General features: G+C 43.0%; 1 protein-coding gene across 3 annotated transcripts in view; it reads right to left on the bottom strand.

The window, feature by feature from the left end:
• The window catches only part of SEPTIN8 (septin 8), a 67,808-nt gene extending 51,858 nt beyond the window's left edge, over nucleotides 1–15,950 (bottom strand). For 2 of the 3 annotated variants that reach the window (XM_054977744.1, XM_054977745.1), the window contains exon 1: nucleotides 15,796–15,950. In XM_054977744.1, the coding sequence (XP_054833719.1) occupies nucleotides 15,796–15,825 (30 nt within the window). In that variant the 5' untranslated portion in view covers nucleotides 15,826–15,950. Of the gene's footprint in view, nucleotides 1–14,358; nucleotides 14,408–15,795 lie in introns of those variants that run through there. The other variant, XM_054977750.1, reaches the window with a different exon arrangement.
• Between the last annotated feature and the right edge of the window lie 916 nt (nucleotides 15,951–16,866).

Below are 16,866 nucleotides of genomic sequence, written 5' to 3'. Positions count from 1 at the left end.
TTGGTTTTAAAAATATCGGAAGAAAATCCAAAAAGAAGTTTGGCCCTCTGGCTATTGTTCAAAATCTCTCTCACGCAGCATGGCCTGAATGTCAAGAAGTTATTAATACAGAACTCATAAGCAAATGCAAACACTAAAACAGAACAATCTAAAGGTCATGGCGTTTTCTGGCTACAGAATTACACCCATACCTTAAATGCAGATGAGTTGCTGTTTAATAAAGCATTAATTAAAACACACACAACACCTCCTCCGAGGGAGGGGGGAGGATGGTACTTGCTGCTAACCCTTGTGCAAGTCAGCTTGGCTTAATGTACAAGACTTTGGTCCTTGGAACAGAAAAACCTGGATTCAAATTCCCTCTCATCTATGAAGCTCAGTGGGTGATCCTTGGCTAGTCATAATTCTCTCTCTCTCTCTGTTACTGTGATGATCAGAGGTCATTTCATAGAAAAAGAGCCGCAGGAACTCATTAGCATAACTCATCAGCAAAACTCATTAGCATATGCCACACCTCTTGCCATCACCAGAAGTGTGTCATTACCATAACTGATTTGCATATGCCACACCCCCTGACATCACCTATCCTGGCTGTTTTGGACCCAACCCTGGCCATTCAGGGGTGAAAATGGGCCCAAAATGGCCAAAAAGGGGCCCAAAATGGTCAGAATTGGGCCGCTGCTGAGCAGAAGAGTGATCCACCACCCATCAGAGGCCCAATCCTGGCCGTTTTGGGCCCAATCCTGGCTGTTTTAGGCTCAATCCTGGACATTTGGGGCCAAATCCAGGCCAGAATGGGTCCAAAATGGCCAAAAATCAGGTGGGCAGGGCCACCTGACATGTGACCTCTTAAGAACTACCGGAACTGTGTTCCTGCGCATTCCCCCTCAAAATGAGCCCTGGTGATGATTAAGGTAGTCCTCGAACTTGTAAGAGAAATAGCTGCTTTATGAAGAAACATGCTCTTTCAGTTGCCCATCCCATTCATTAAGGGAAGGGTTGGTTACATACATATATCTTCTGCATTTGGTTAACTTTTAATGCCTATAACACGTGTGAGTGCACCAATGTAAGCTCTCAATATAGAAAAGAACAGTAGAGTATTCATATCCATCCAGCACCCTGCCCACAATACATATTTAGTTTTCTATAAAATTGACCATGCCTGTTATGACCTTTACTTTCTTTGGGGTAGATTTTTCTTTTAATCCCTTACACCGTCTGGGTAGTTTGCTGCCACCAGAAATATATTATTCCAAGATATTTTATTTAAATTTTCCCTTTGGTAACGTTCCAAAGCATCAGGCTCCTTCGTGGTTCTATGTGGCCCTGAGGATAGGAATGGAATATAGCAATGACATCTACACTGAGATATAATAAAACAAAATAAACTTTTATTTAGTTAAGAAGCGTATTGGTTTCATAAAAGTAGTTCTCGGTTCTTAAAGTTACTTCATTTACTCTCGTTCACACAGATCTCTTCCAAGGCTTCACACACAGTTAGCCTCTTTCTCTGACTCAATATTTCTCTCACAGAAATGTTAAACTCCTCTCTCTCTCCACTGTCAGTCTAAACTCCATTCACTCCGCCCACAATCTCAGTCAACCAATCATATCACTCACTCATTCCTCTCTTTCACCCCCACTCTTCACCTAGCTCAAACCAAGCATTTAAAGATACATGCACCCATTTCTTGAAATCATTACAATGCCTCTCTTGCATGATACTTTAAGAATTTAGAAAAATCTGTGGAATTTTACATTATAATTCTCATGTAACTGAAAAAGACAGAATGTAAACAAAATTCAGAATTGAGGGTAGGGGATTATGTCTGGGATTCAAAAGGTTGTGCATGGTACTCTACCCATGCAGTGGGTCTTTTCTGGCCCACTTCTCACTGTAGCCCCTCAAAATGCTGCTCCTAGAAGACAGAGTACCCTCCATAAAGTCATATAAAACAGGAGGGGGAAGAAGAAAACTGCAACTTCCATGCACAGACAGAAGCAATATCCTTTTGTGCTAAGACATGCAAAATCTATAGATCTTTTTGCCACAGGTCATTTTTAAGTATACCAATTAATATAACACCTCACTCTACAGAATTTATGACTGACACATTTTTAAAAGCCTTGGAAAGCAAGTTTTCTAGAAATATTCATGTAAAAAAATGCCAGACATCTATAAAGTGTGATAGCCTCTGAAACACAAACTCTTTGAGCTTGACAAATGATCCAAATGCAGACAGTTAAGGTCAAAACTCTAACTTCGGTCAACCTGAATGTACAGAAACAGAGCCACCCATGTGCCTACCCAGATGAGTAAAGCTTTAGGAATGACACCTCCCCACCCTTCTTAAATGGAAGGAATACTGATTTCTACCCTGGTTTTCTGATTTGCTCTTGGCACTCTTGCCTTAAACTAAACAGCCCAATATTTAAAGATTCCCAAGTGAGATCAAACTTGCCCCAGAGCTCACTGGTGTGGTAAACCTGTGTCTGGGCTGCACCATTTCAGACCTTATGTTGGGAAACAGTATAGCTAAAATTTAAATTTTGTTTACAATATTTATGCCCCCTTTTAACTTGTCATATCCATAAAGCGATTTACATGTAAATTAAAGTCCAAAACATGTTAAACAGTACAAAAACAGCCAGCAGCAACTATATCACAAATGCTCCTTCGGTTTGACTCAGTATACAGTAGCTTCATAAAAAAATCCGTTCATGTAGAAACAAGATGCTACAGAGCAGGATTCTAGCCTAGCTTCCTCTTTGACATGCCAGTTTTCCATACAGAAGGATGGGATGGGGGGCATTTACAGAGAAGTTATGCAAGTTCACCACCTGCAGTCTGAAATGGTACCGCCCGGACACATCTGTCAAGCAAAGTAGGCCTCTGACAGTCTACAGTGACATGCCTTATTGACATATATAGCACAACAAGGTTCTACAACCTTCTGAGGTGGTAGAATGCGCAGTAACAATAGCCCTGTTAACTAGTTATAGTGAACACATGTATACAATGTGTACACTTGATGCATTAATTCTCATGTTTCATTCAACACATGTGCAGATGAATCTGTGACTTAAACCTACTTTTGTCCAGGAACTGATCTTCAGTTTCACTTGCAAAGTGAGCCTGTATTGGCCACGTCTTACAAACAGATGTACACAAGTAAATGCAGGATGTACATTTGTTCTTTGTAACATATGAGCAGGGCTAGTGGGGTCATGTATTTGGTTCTCCCCATGTATAAGCTCCTAAAATGTAAACAGATCAGGGAGGAACTTTCAAAAATGTAATCCCTCGCTGAAGTGGTGCAGTCCATTCTACTACATGTTTGAATCAAACCTAACATTTCTGCAGAAACAAACTCTGCCTTGGAGTAGTTTGTTAAAACAGAAGGAAACCATGCAAACAGAAAAATGAAAGACATTTCCTCTAGAATGACCTTAAGGGATGAGAAAGTTCACAATTTCAGAAGCACAAGAATTCCATTCCTCATATGATTACAGCCCTGAGAAAGGAAAATAGTCTCCAGTTTAAAAAATAAAGGCTAAGTCAGTCCAGCTTTCAAGTAGTTGCCTCCTTTGATGACCATTTAAACTTTTAGTAGAGTCACTGATCAGTACCAATTTCAGGGCTCTTCAACACTGAAAAGACACCATACTTAATCATTAGACTTCTTAAGTTTCTGCTTATTTACAGCTCTATTGCATAATTCCTTGGAAATCAAGAACTTCCCCGCCCAAGATGTGTGGGTTACTGTCTACACAACACTGCCCTGCCCATTCTTCATTATGTATTATCCTCCAAATTCTAGGCTCAGAGATTGTGACTAGCCCATGACAGAGCCATCCTCTAGATGGACCAGGAGAACTCTAATTAAAACTGATCTCCAGATTATAGATCAGCTCTCCTGAAGAAAATGGCTGCTCTGGAGGGTGGATTGCTTGGCATTTTTTCCTGCTGATGTCCTGCCCTTCCCCAAATGCCAATCTCCAGGCTCCATTCTCAGATCTTCAGGAAGTTTCCAACTGGAGTTGAAAATCTTAGCTCATGTTCCCCCAGCCAGCTTCACATTTCAGCAGAGATTTGAACACAGGTCTGGCTAGACACAGCCCAAAACTATGGACACTACAATGTGCTAGAGCAAAAAGAGCTGTTGTCATTAAAGTTTAAATCATACGTCTGTCCATTCAAGTTCTGGCCATGTGCAGATCTACTCTGCATACTCCTTGCAGTAGGAAAAAAAAAGCTTTCATTTTGAACTACAGAAAGAAGGGAGCTATACAGGGCCTGTGTACCCCACCCTCTGATCCCTGAAAATCCTGTTCACGTACATCATAGTCATTGCTTAAACATTTCCAAATTCTAACTACGCAGCCATAAAAGCTGAAGTGGGGAGTGGGGCAGTTTTAGCAGAGACTGCTGATATCCTCAGGATACTCCGTTCTCGGCCCAAGAAAAATTGCTATGCGTGTTGCCCTGGGAACTCTGGACCTTTCCCAGTTGTAACTCTACTAAAAGTGGTCTCTCTTCAGGGTCTGACTGGGAGACAAAACAGCCCTGGAAAGCCCCCCAACACCACCCTAGCCAGAGGAGGGAAGAAAGGAGCAGGCTTGCCATGGCCTCTGCCCAGCTCCAGTCAGGCTGCTTTGTGCAGGGTGGGGGCTGCTAGCTTCCATGAGATGAGACAGGGTCATCAGCAGTTCCCAGCCCTGTCAAGCGGGCTGTCAGGCTGCAGTGCGGGTGGCTCCTGCCCACTTTGCATGGAGCCATGCCCGTGGATCACTGGTGCAATGGGATGTTTCCTGGTAGCCTTAATGGCCAACCTGCCCTGTCTCCCGTTGCAAGACATTAAAATCCTATTTTACTTGGAAGACCTTTGAAGGAAGCCAACAATAAAAATATGGTGCAGATAAAGTGCATCTCAAACAAATGTTGCCATTAAGGAAAAGAAGGGGACAAAGGTCCACACATTCACCCACCAAGACAAGTTCCCCACCCACCGACCCACACCCACTACAAGTGAGAAAAGCTCCAGCTACCTCCTGTACTGGAGATAGGGGCAGGGAATTATCCATGCACTATGCTCCTGAAGTATAATGCAACTGTAGGGAATATCTCCTGCTTCCCTCTAGGCACCCCAAAACCTCATCCTGACATAAAAATCCAGCCCTCGCTCTTTTAAATGTTAGGGGAGGAGCAGAGACATTTCACCCTCACTGAAACCTCCCCCTCACTCCCAAATCTATTTCCTCTCATATAGAAAGACAAAATGATGCCTCCATCTTAAATTCAGCTGAAAAACTGTTTGGGGTTTTATTTGTAGCTAAGACCGGATCAGGATTTCCATCTGTTTGGTGTATCACTGCTCAATTTAGTTTAACATCTGCTTCCAGTTGGCATTTCTGAGGCAACTTTACAGCCTTTTTCAGAAAAAAAACTCTTCTACCTCTTCCTTCACAACCCCATGTCTTCAGCGCACCATAACTACTAGAATCCATTAGAGGGTGAATCAAAGCATTTCTCCCTCATTGCTAATATTTCCAGCAGTTACCCTTCATATATTGCAGGACGTTTAATAATATCCAGAGGGCACTGTGTTAATCTGCTAAAGCAAAGCAACAGAGTTTCTTGTGGCACTTTACATTTTAATAGAAGTGCTACAAAGCTGAGGTGAAGAAAGAACAAATCATCATGGGAAAAAGCCAGGAACATAGCCTCTTTCACACACACCCAGTGTGGATTCTTCTTTAGGGAAGAGATTTTTGCCCTATCACAAACCAGTTCCAGAGGGAAATCACAGCAATCAGCTTTCCCACAGCAATGCTCTGTGGATCACTTAACAGTTGTGGTCTGTTATGAAATGGAAGTGGAGCAGCACATGACCTGTTCTCACACTGCTGCCTTAGTTATTGGTAACATTTTTCAAATGTTTTTCTTAGCTTGTTCATTTGCCAAGAACATCCTCTAATCTAAAAGCTTAGACCAACCCTGGCCAGTTAGGGACTAAACATAAATTCATTCACACTTTTGGGTTTCTATCAAAACAAGACGAGATCTTCTGCTTGACACAAATCATTTGTCAGTTTCTTAGAAACAGTTCTCTCAGCCATATTTTGCATTTAGTAATGTGTGTACATTGGGAAGAAGTGAGAGACACAGTATGATGTCTTTTAAATGAAGCCTCAGAAGTGGTGGCAACTTTCCAACAAAAAAGCAAAACTCCAAACCTAGAATGGAGCTACACTTGAGAACTGACAATGGTTAATAAGGAAAACCAGAATGTCAATGTCATTTTCTAAACATAGTAAAGATATTGTATGCACAAGGTTATTGCACAAGATAGGTACAAAGTTTCCTGTAGATGTAAAACAACCCAATAGGGGATCCTTCTGGAAAAAAGGAAGAAGGAAACAAGTCAAACCCTCAGCTCTGCTTTCCATGCATGGAAATTAATGTTGTGCTGCATGCAATGAAGAAAGAGAGATGGCACAGAGGGCTTTAAAAGAGGGGATTAGACAGATTCATTGAGAAGTCCATCAGCGGCTACTAAATGGAACCTCCACATTCAAAGGCAGCAAACCTCTGAGTATCAGTGCCAGGAGGCAACTTCTGGTGAAGACCTTGACCTCTTTGCCCTGTAGTTGGTATTCCAGGGCAACTGGTAGCTCACTGTGTGATACAGAATGCTGGGTTAAATGGGCCACTGTTCTGATCCAGCAGCACTCTTCTTATGTTCTAGTGTTTATGAGCATATATTTATGAGCACCCATATGTGGATAAATGAGTTTATCCACATTTTATCCACGTTCGTTTAACCCAAACCAAAACAAAAAATCAACTTTGATCTTAAGAACGACAAAGTGTTCCAAAGTGAAGCTGATCCTGATTGTTGGAGGACTTTCCTATACTGCCATTCAATGCAACATGCTTCAGTTAGCCGGTGGACTGGTAGAAAACAAAGACCCTTCCCACCCCTTCCAAGGGCAATAGTACCTTCCGTTCACACTAAGGCGCCAGTAAATCCAAACCTTGATTAATCATGGCTCCAATTAAACTTTAATTTTATAAAGAATCTTCCAGTAGCAACAAAAAAAATTGTTTGGGCTTCCCGTTATTTCAGGAAGATATTATCAAAAGATTAATAGGAAAGGGCACCAATATCATTTACATATCAACAGAGGCAAAGATTTCATGGCCTTAATACAATCATTTTTAGTAGCTGGAATTCACACATGCCAAGTCATCAAATAATAATAATAACAACAACATTCAATTTATATACTGCCCTTCAGGAGAACTTAACACCCATGCAGAGCAGTTTACAAAGTATGTTATTATTATCCCCAAAACAATCACCCTGTGAGGTGAGTGGGGCTGAGAGAGCTCTGGGAGAGCTATGACTAACCCAAGGTCACCCAGGTGACTTCAAGTGGAGGAGGGAAGAATCAAACCCGGCTCTCCAGATTAGAGTCCCACCAAACTGACCACTCAGGAGACATGTAAATAAGTACTTATTCTTTAGGACACCATTTGGCACTGCTTTCTAGGTTATACAGGAAAGCAACAGGCCTAGTATTCTAAGAATTGAACGTTTCTCCAACTGTAGCACTGAATTCAGAAAAATTTCAAGACCAAGAACAAAATCCTCATAATTTAAGTAACACAAATGGCACAAAACACTGTCCAGTTTTTCAAGTTCTCTAGAACTCTTGGGAAGGAAGAAGGGAGAAAAAAAATGTTTCGGGCTATGACATGAGAAACACGTCTCTCTTTTGGTGCAAAAGAGACAGATCTGACAACCTTTTTTTCTTTTTTAGAAGACACAATTTAAGCTTCTGATAACAAATCTAACTACAAAGCTGAATGGATGAAGCTCAAAGGAAAAGAATGAGGGTTTTTTTTAAACAAAAAAATACAAATCTAAAAAATTGATCAAACAAGTAGTAATACAAAGAAGTATTTTAAGACACGCAACTCTAAACATTTTAATCTTGTACAAAACATTAAAATGTGCAAATATCACTTAAGTGTTATTTCAGGAAAGAAAGCAGGCAACCAAGCACTCTGAATGAGTTGTAAATAAAGCACCAAGAATATCTGATTCTTTTGGGCTCATGGGCATCTCTGGAATTCTGACACAGGATAGTGGGCACAGCCACAAAGTGGCTGTCACAGGAAAGGAAGCCACACTCAGAGAGAAAGCCCAAATGCAGTCAGAAAGGGGAAATAATTTTAAAAATGCACCGGGAAAGAAGAGTGAGAGAGAATGAAACCAATACTGAAATAATATTATTTTAAACTGCCCAGCCAATCAGATCTCCAGTGGCCAATCAGAAGCCCTGTGAGGCAAGTGCCTGACCTGCCCCATCCACTTGCTATAAAAACACTTGGTGGGCACCTAGAAAGGTATCAGCAGGTACTATGTCGCCCACGGGCACGACACTGAGGACCCCTGCATTGTGACCCAGGGCTGAGCCTCGACGAGCCAGGTCTAAATCAAGAACAAACCTTTACAATTATTCATTTCTATCCTGCCCTTCTTCCATCATGATACTCAAGGCAGTGTTCATCCTTTCCCCAGACAGTTGGTCTTCCAGGTACTAATCCAGACAAGCATAGCTCAGCAAGGAGGTTATACTATGTGCCTTAAGATGATATCCTGCAACAATCAGATACCAGCTGCTGGATCGTACCAATTCAAACTATGTGGAACTGCACTTTTAAACACTCCAGGCCGGGGAGTGGGCCTTCCTACAAATAGAAACCCAGCCTGACATACTAGCTTTTAATGCAGGGAGGTTCCCTCACTCCCAGTCCACACCCATGGTAAAGAATTCAAACATGCATTATTGGTTTCACTATGCTTCTCATCTGCAAGAGAGAAAAATGGTAGTTAGAAATTGGTTTGTTAGGGAAAAGTGAATGCACTGGAGTCCAACTCCCGTGGGTAGTGACCATTTTTATTTACCAGTTGTTGCAGTGAAAATGAAGGCATTAACACCATGAAGAGGTAATCAATTTCTTCTATAAGTCAGAGTAAGTGTGCTGTTCTGAAGAGGTTGCTTGCACGAGCACTGCCTGGGGTGAATCTCTTTTTATTATCAGGAGTGCGCAGCCTGCAAAGTCAACCCCATTTTTAAAACACGAAATGCACCCAAAGTAAAATCACTCTATGTTTCTGGGCACAACTTAAGATGCTGGTGCTTTTAAAGCCTTATTTGCTGGGACTAATGTATCTCATGGATATGTTGGTCCTAGTCCCTCCCTTATGAAGCTACCTGACCACTGTGGTCATCTTCATAGGCCCTACTTCAGATATCCCCACCTTCCAAAATTAAGCAGGTGGCAATTTCAGTAACAGCAACAAAACTCTGGAGATTTGCCTATCCCCTTCTGTTGCCATCTTCCATCAGTGGATGAAGACTTCTGCTTGGCATTCCCTCAGTGATCCTCCCTCCCTCCCCAATGTTTTTTTTCATATCCACCCTGCAAGGTAGGCCAAATGAGAAACTGTGACCCATCCAAGGCCCTCTGCAGGCTTCATGGCTGTGCAAGAAAGGATGTTCCAGTTTAGCCATATCAATAATTATCATTGATCTGATATACCAGAGCTAAGGTCACATGTGAGTAGATTATAGCACTGTGGAAATTCTTACTTGACTCCGATTTGGGAAAACAAGCTAATAATATCCTCCTTCCTCCCCCCCCCCCCCTCCAAAGTCCTAATAATATAAAGTTTACATTTAAGTATAGGTTAATAAATATATATTAGCATGGCTCCATCTGCAGACATTTAAATCCATAGAGTGGGGCTAAGGAGTGAGAAATGAGATATTTCTACAAACCACTGCAGGGACACCAAGATTTGCAGAAAAAATTCAAAGGGGAAGGGGGGCGGTTACAAAAACCTAATGTGGACAACAGTTGCCCAAGTGCAGACAATTGTGATGTAAGCACTGTAGCATGCGAGCAGGGGAGAAGAAGCCAGAGTCATCGCTCCCACCCCACCCTCCAATGCTTCAGGATGGTGAAGGAGGAGAGGGCCACTGCTGCCACCTCCCCTGCCATCACTGCAGCAGGAAAGCTGCAGGTGGGCAAGAGGAGGTGGGGAAGAAAGAAGCGCTGATGCCCCTGCATCACTGCCCCCCTTCACCAATGAGGGAGCAGCACAGGATGCTTGCAGGCTACAGAGAAGGACCAAAGGGGAAGGGCAGGCAGAGCAGTACCAACAGAGGGTGGCCAAGTGAACAGGCCGCAGTGGCGCACTGCTGCAATCAGGAATCCCCCTGCCCCGTGAGTTCCTCATGGGAACCCATTTGGCATATTTTATTCTTCGCTGACTTACCAACAGGTTCCTCACATTAACTAGGGACCAAGCAGGGTTACTTCCAGAAACATAATAGCTGTTTTTCAACTGGTATTCACTTCTTCAGGAGTATATAGCCATTTGAGAACTGGGCTGCACCACATTTATTTGAAACCGGTACTCCTCTAGCAGGCTAGTGGTTTGAGTGGTTAAGAACCCATTTCTTGAAATGCAATGTCTTATGGGGTGCAGAAGTGCCTGAGACTAATATCGGGTTGCTGGTTCTCTCCAAATTAAAGACCCATGACCAGGCTCCCATGACTGAGCATTTTTTATCCAGCGGAGCTTACAGTAGGAAGAGGCTGCTCAACCAGGAAGAGAAAAGGAGAGTATGAACTCAACAGCATTGCTGCTGCCACTTCTTTGGTTTACAGTTACATTATTCCCAGTGCAGAAGAGTAAGAAGTCTTTCCTTATTGTTATTCCTTCCGAAAGGCCTTACAATAAAATATAAGCCTTTGAACAGTGCCACTGATTTCAGCCTATGCTGATTCCATCCAGCTCCTCTGTTAGCAATTATAAAACACACACATCACATCCTTTATTCTCCTCATGTAAATTAGGTTTTTGATCCCCCACCATCAATACCACACAAGCTAAACTATAGCCCCTGCTTAGTTTTGTTTTTCCACACTGAGTGCATCAAACATTAACACTGGAACATTTTTCCCTCTGAGCTAATTGTTCTTGCTAGAAATACAGTAACCACCGAGCTCAAGCTTTTGGCAATGTTTCAAACCATCGACATCCAACTAAAACACAAATGATTTGCACTTGCTGTTTTAACAACCCCTGAACTCAGTGTATTTTCATCCACTACACAGACACATGCACATGCACACACAAAGCCCCCCAATGGATTGCAGAAGGTCAAAAAGTCGCTACTCCGCATTCAGTGTTATTGTGATCATTTTCACATTTATGCTTTGAACAGTAAATGCCACTGTGACGATTATGAAGAAGCAGAGAGAGGGGGTCCATATACTGCAGATAGTATGTGGGTGCAGTAAACCTCTGTGTACAGACACACACTGTGTGTGGTGTTCCCGGTAGAGCAGTTGAAGCCATCCAGTGGCAGAAGTTACTCTGGCTACTACAAGATCCCGAAGATTCTCATATGCTTCATTCATATGAACGAACAGCCACTGTTCTCTCATATTCAAGTATGTAAAGGATCACCATTGTGACAGAGACTACACCTGCCTCCTAACCCAGTAACCCAAGTTTATGGAACAGAAGGCAAACTCTCTTCTCTATCCTAATCCATCTCAAATTTCCTTCTGTAGGAGGCACACAGCACAAAGATCACCCCCTTTTCTACCTAGTTTTCCCCACAATAGTTCCCTTGGCCTTATTAACATGGGACAAAAAGATAGAACATATGACAACCCTCCAAAAAAAAGTTCACAAAATGTACTAACCCACAAAATTACTAAACTGTCTGTCCACACAACTCTGGTTTCTATATCGCATTTCAGCAATTCCACTATGCTATCCACCCACAGTCTTCAATTCTCATCTTATTTGGCTTTCCACTATGGATTGGTTCACATTACCTTTATGGAAAGCATTACTAAGAAGGCAAAACTGTAGAAACTACATATGTCTCACTGCAAATTATGACAGCATACACATCTAGTTCACTGGGGGCATTTGCCTTGGATACAATGGAAAGGGTGTTCAAGTACAAGCAGTAAATTTTACTCCAGGCACTCATTGCAACGCTCTCCTTGTGTTTCCCTCACACTTGGGCCATTAACTGCTTGCATACAATGGGTACTTTGTACAACGATCTCTCTTGCCACTAAAGAAGTCAACTAGAACTAGACCTATGAGCAGCATGTCTCTGACAACCCTGCTACTAGCTTCAAGATCTTTCCACAAAAGATCACTTTCCCTTAAATCCACACTAATTCAAAGGATTCCAGAAACATGACATCTATTGTTCTTATGAGGAACCCTGGAACATTGTAGCCCTTTCAAGTCACAGCAACAAATCTTTTCAGTGCAAGAAAACACTTTTACACAAATGTAGAAGCAATTTCCCTGGGAACCGAACAGCTTAAAATAACAATCACAGCAGTGCTAATTTGCGTCATAATTGCTGAAAACTTGGCAATGCAACAAGTTACCTCGATTGTCAACTGTTCTAACAGCGCGTAACCAAACATCTTTGAAATCTGACAGCCATGTAAACCAACAGATTCATGGTTAATACTTGGATAGGAGACCACCAAGGAAGACTGGGGCTGCTATGTGGAAGAAGGCAATGGCAAGCCCCCTCTGCTCCTCTCTTGCTTGGAACACCCCATGGATAGGGTCCCCATGACTCTGTTGTAACGCAACAGCATATTCTGCGTTAACGGGAGAATGGCCCCTTGATAAAGCCCAATCCAAAACCCAAACTTTGAAATCAAACTTGCTATTTGGGCATTAGCTGTTTAGTTCTTTCACAACTCAAGCACCACATGGAAGAGAAAACATTTCTGCCTGGTTGAAAACATTATCAGTGCCTGATTGAGCAACGAACTACAAGACAACAACAGCTTTGATTTCACCAAGTATAATGAGATCATACAACGTACACAGCATGTATATGCAAACAGCTGTATACAATATTCCATCTGAAATCAACAGGCTTAGACTGGAGTAACTTTGTGTAGGATTGCACTGACAGAACACTCTGAATTTTCCATCGGACATTTCAAGCACATAGCAAAGCACAGTTTAGTGTATGTTTTTTAAATGTACGAATCAACCTTTAATTGGTTTTACCATTCAGAGACACCCACAGTTTTGGCTCATTCAGCCATCCCTTGCTTCTGTCTTGTTTAGATGCCAACATTTACACAATTAAGGATTTGCATTGGCCAAAGACATCTGGCAATTCAAACAAAACATTGGCTGTGTTCAAGATAAGATAAAGGGGCACACAGAAGTCCAACAAACAGCTTTTAAAAACTATTCTGAAAAAACTGCTTGTTTAGTAAATACCATGCAAGATTCATTATGTATGTATTATGTATTATGTAGTATGTATTATGTATGTATCCCTTACTAAAATACACAATGGACATGAAATTTTAGATATCCATCTTCAGACATACCTTATCTTGCACAAAACCACACAGACATTAGCAGAAACGATCTGTGGAATTCATCAGTTTTGGCTACTGTTACTGGTCCTGTGTTATATAATGTCAGTCCCATGACAATATGATACAGAGAGTGATGCTGCAACATCAGTGCAAATCAAGTAGTGCCACCTTTCTCCCCAATGGGGACCCAAAGTGGCTTATGTTGTTCCCCTCTGCTCCATTTGATTTTCACAACAACCTTGCAAGGTAGGTTAGACTGAGCATGTGTGACCAGCCCAAGGCCACCCTGAAAACTTCCATGACAGCATGGGGATTTGAATCCCGCTCTCCCAAATCCCAGTCTGACACTCTAGCTGCTACACAACTCTGTTCACTTTGTTAAACAATTGAACAATTTAACCTTAGCATAATTACAGGAACAAACTCACAATCGTTATTATTGGAGTAAAATGCCAACAAATAGAAAAGCGTATTTAATTATTTATTTAACTTCATTTATACCTCACCTTACCCAAAGCAGCTTACAGCATTCTCCTCCATTTTTTTACTCACAACAACTCTGTAAGTTAGGTTAACCTAAGAGTATGTGACTGGCCCAAGGCCACCCAGCAAGTTAACATGGCAGAACAGGGAATCAAACCTGGGTCACCCAAATCCTGGTCTGTCAGTCCAGCCACTACATCACACAATTTCAAGCCCAGCTGTTATTGTTCTCTCATTCTCTCTCTGCAAAGCTTGCCATGTTTCCAAAAATACTTTGCATGTACAATGAAGCACAGCAACATCTCTGCAACCAAGTATAAAATGTCTACTGATAATATTTTCAGAAGGGAAGCGATGTTAGTTTGTTACGGCAAGATAAAACAGAAATCCAATAGTACCTTAAAAACTAACAAAATTAGCTTCTGTTCGCAACAGGCTTCTTTTCTCCTATAAAGAAATTCAAATTCCAAAAAATTCAAAGGAAGAACACAATGTGAAAGTGCTGCAAGAGGATTCATCAAGAGATACTATCTTCTCCCCCAAGCCTGAACAGCCTTGGGTTTCCTCACTCACTAATAGCTCAGGATGAACCACCCACAGATGTTAATTAGGTCTATCATTTTCATAGTGAACCTCCCTCGATTAGATTTTATATTTATCTTACTCTGCTCATCTACTACAGTTAGGAGTGGTTCTCTCACCCACTCATATGGATTGATGTCTCTTTAATAGGTTATTGTTTCAAACTTGACTCCCCTTTGTAACATATCCCCGCTCCCATCTTTCTGTTTAGTATAAGTATAAATAAATCTCCAATGGAAGTATGATCCATGTATCTGATGAAAGAAGCTCTGACTCACAAAAGCTTATGAGTCTTTAAGCTGCCACTGGATCTTTATTTTATTTCTTCTGATAACCAGTCTTGAACACTGTCCGCCCAGGAAACCTTAATGGCAGGATTTCCCTCCCAAGGAGAGGCCCCTTTAAACTGAGACCACCCCAGTATAAACAATGTTGCTTTACATCTGAAAGCTGACTTCCCCAAGACAAACATGCACTATTTCCTCTGATGTGCCAATCTTTCCCACATAAGACTAGTCTTTGGAATAAGCTCCACTGAACTCAATGGGACTTACTTCCAAGCAGTGAATGGAATGGTACTACAAGCAGGCTTAAGACTGCAGCCATAGTTACCACTGAAGAAGCTCAGCAGCTGATTTTGCTGCTGTAGAGACCAAATCAGTATGGAAAAGCAGAAGGGGGCGGGAACATGCAGACATCCAACATCTGGACAAGAATGGAGATAGGTAGCATTCCGCGCGCCCCCCCCCCCCCCGAATTCTGTCTTAAGGGCCCTGGCCACTTGCACAACATCTAGACAGCATTTGGTGTAGCTATACAAAATCACACCCTTAACTCTGGCGTAACTCAGCCACAGCTGCTACCACGACTTCACAGAGAGAATATCACGAAAGGAGATGTGCCCTCTCCCCGAAACTGTCTCCGGCTTGGGACCACAGAAGTGGCAATCGCATTCCTGAGTGTTTTTTGGAGTGTGCCTAGAAGCAGGCTGTTTTGCAAGAGAAGGCGACCCCCTTTCATAGACGATCCCTGCCGCTGAACCGAGTCCCTCCCAAGGGAGAGGAAGGCAGCTAACAGTTTGGGCACTGACGGAAATCTGTCCCTAAACTTTCCCCAGGAAAGCCATTTCTTTCCTGCTCCTCCCGCTTCCGAGGCTTCTAAGGCTCAGCCTCCCCTACTCGCTTCAGGGGAGCGCGCGCGCCGTCTTCACCCTCGCCCTCCCGCAAGAAGCGAGCCCATCCCTTGCTACTCACAGAAAAGCGCTCGAGGTCCGTAGCGGCCATGGCTGGAGAAATCCAGAGGCAAAGGACGAGGGGCTCCTCCGCTGGGTCTATGGCCCTGAAGCCGTCTCCTGGGAACCTGCTCTCCTCCCTGGATTGATACAACTGAATGAATCCAATATGGCCACTTCCTGGAAACTCCCCCTCGCAGGCGGCTAAGGAACGCGCGGCGCCGCCCTCGCCCGGAGCTTCGCGGCGTTAATAGCGCTTGGGGAATCGGGATCGCTCTGCAAAGGTGGCCTCTGCGTTTCGCTTCCAGTTTGAGAATCCCCGTAGACAGCAGAGAGGAAAAGATGGAATTGCCTGACTGCAGCTGTCCGGTATTCCATAAGATGGATGCTGGGAACTGTAGTCCCACAATCATTTGGGCCACTATGTGGCTAAGGGGAATTTTGGTGACTGCAAAAACAACAACCACAAAAACTACAAAACAAATACTTAGTTTTTGTGAAACGTTGCATTTATTATTACAGGCACCCTTAAAACAACTCTGTAATGTGGTGGTAGTGGAAATTGTCATCAAGTCACAGCCAACTTACGGTGACCCTGTGGGGTTTTCAAGGCAAGAGAGGGACAGCAGTGATGGTTTGTCATTGCCTGCCTCTACATAATGACCCTGGACTTCCTTGGTGGTCTCACACAACCAAGCACTAACCAAGGCTGACTCAGCTTAGCTTCCAAGATCGGAGGAGGTGGGGATGCCCTGAGCTATCCAGGTCCACGTAGGATAGTATTGTTTCCCTGCCCTCACAACTCCCCCCCTCCCCCGAGATGCAGTTGGAATGCTATGGTTGAGACAGAGTGACTTGAACATAAAAAGAGCCCTGCTGAATCAGACCAGGGGTCCATCTAGTCCAGCATCCCACCTCACACCAATGGCCAACCAGTTACCCTGGAGGGCCAGCAACATGGCACAGAGGCTGAGACCTTCCCCTGATGTTGCCTCCCAGCACTGGTATTCAGCGGTTCCCTTTTATCACCATGGTTAGTAGCCGCTGAGAGACCTGCCCTCCATGACTGTCTCATCCCCTTTTAAAGCTATCT

Source organism: Eublepharis macularius, chromosome 4, assembly GCF_028583425.1.
Source record: "Eublepharis macularius isolate TG4126 chromosome 4, MPM_Emac_v1.0, whole genome shotgun sequence".
Taxonomy (NCBI): Eukaryota; Metazoa; Chordata; class Lepidosauria; order Squamata; family Eublepharidae; genus Eublepharis; species Eublepharis macularius.
The sequence above is the reverse complement of the archived record's forward strand: the minus strand, read 5'-3'. Positions and strand labels throughout refer to the sequence as shown.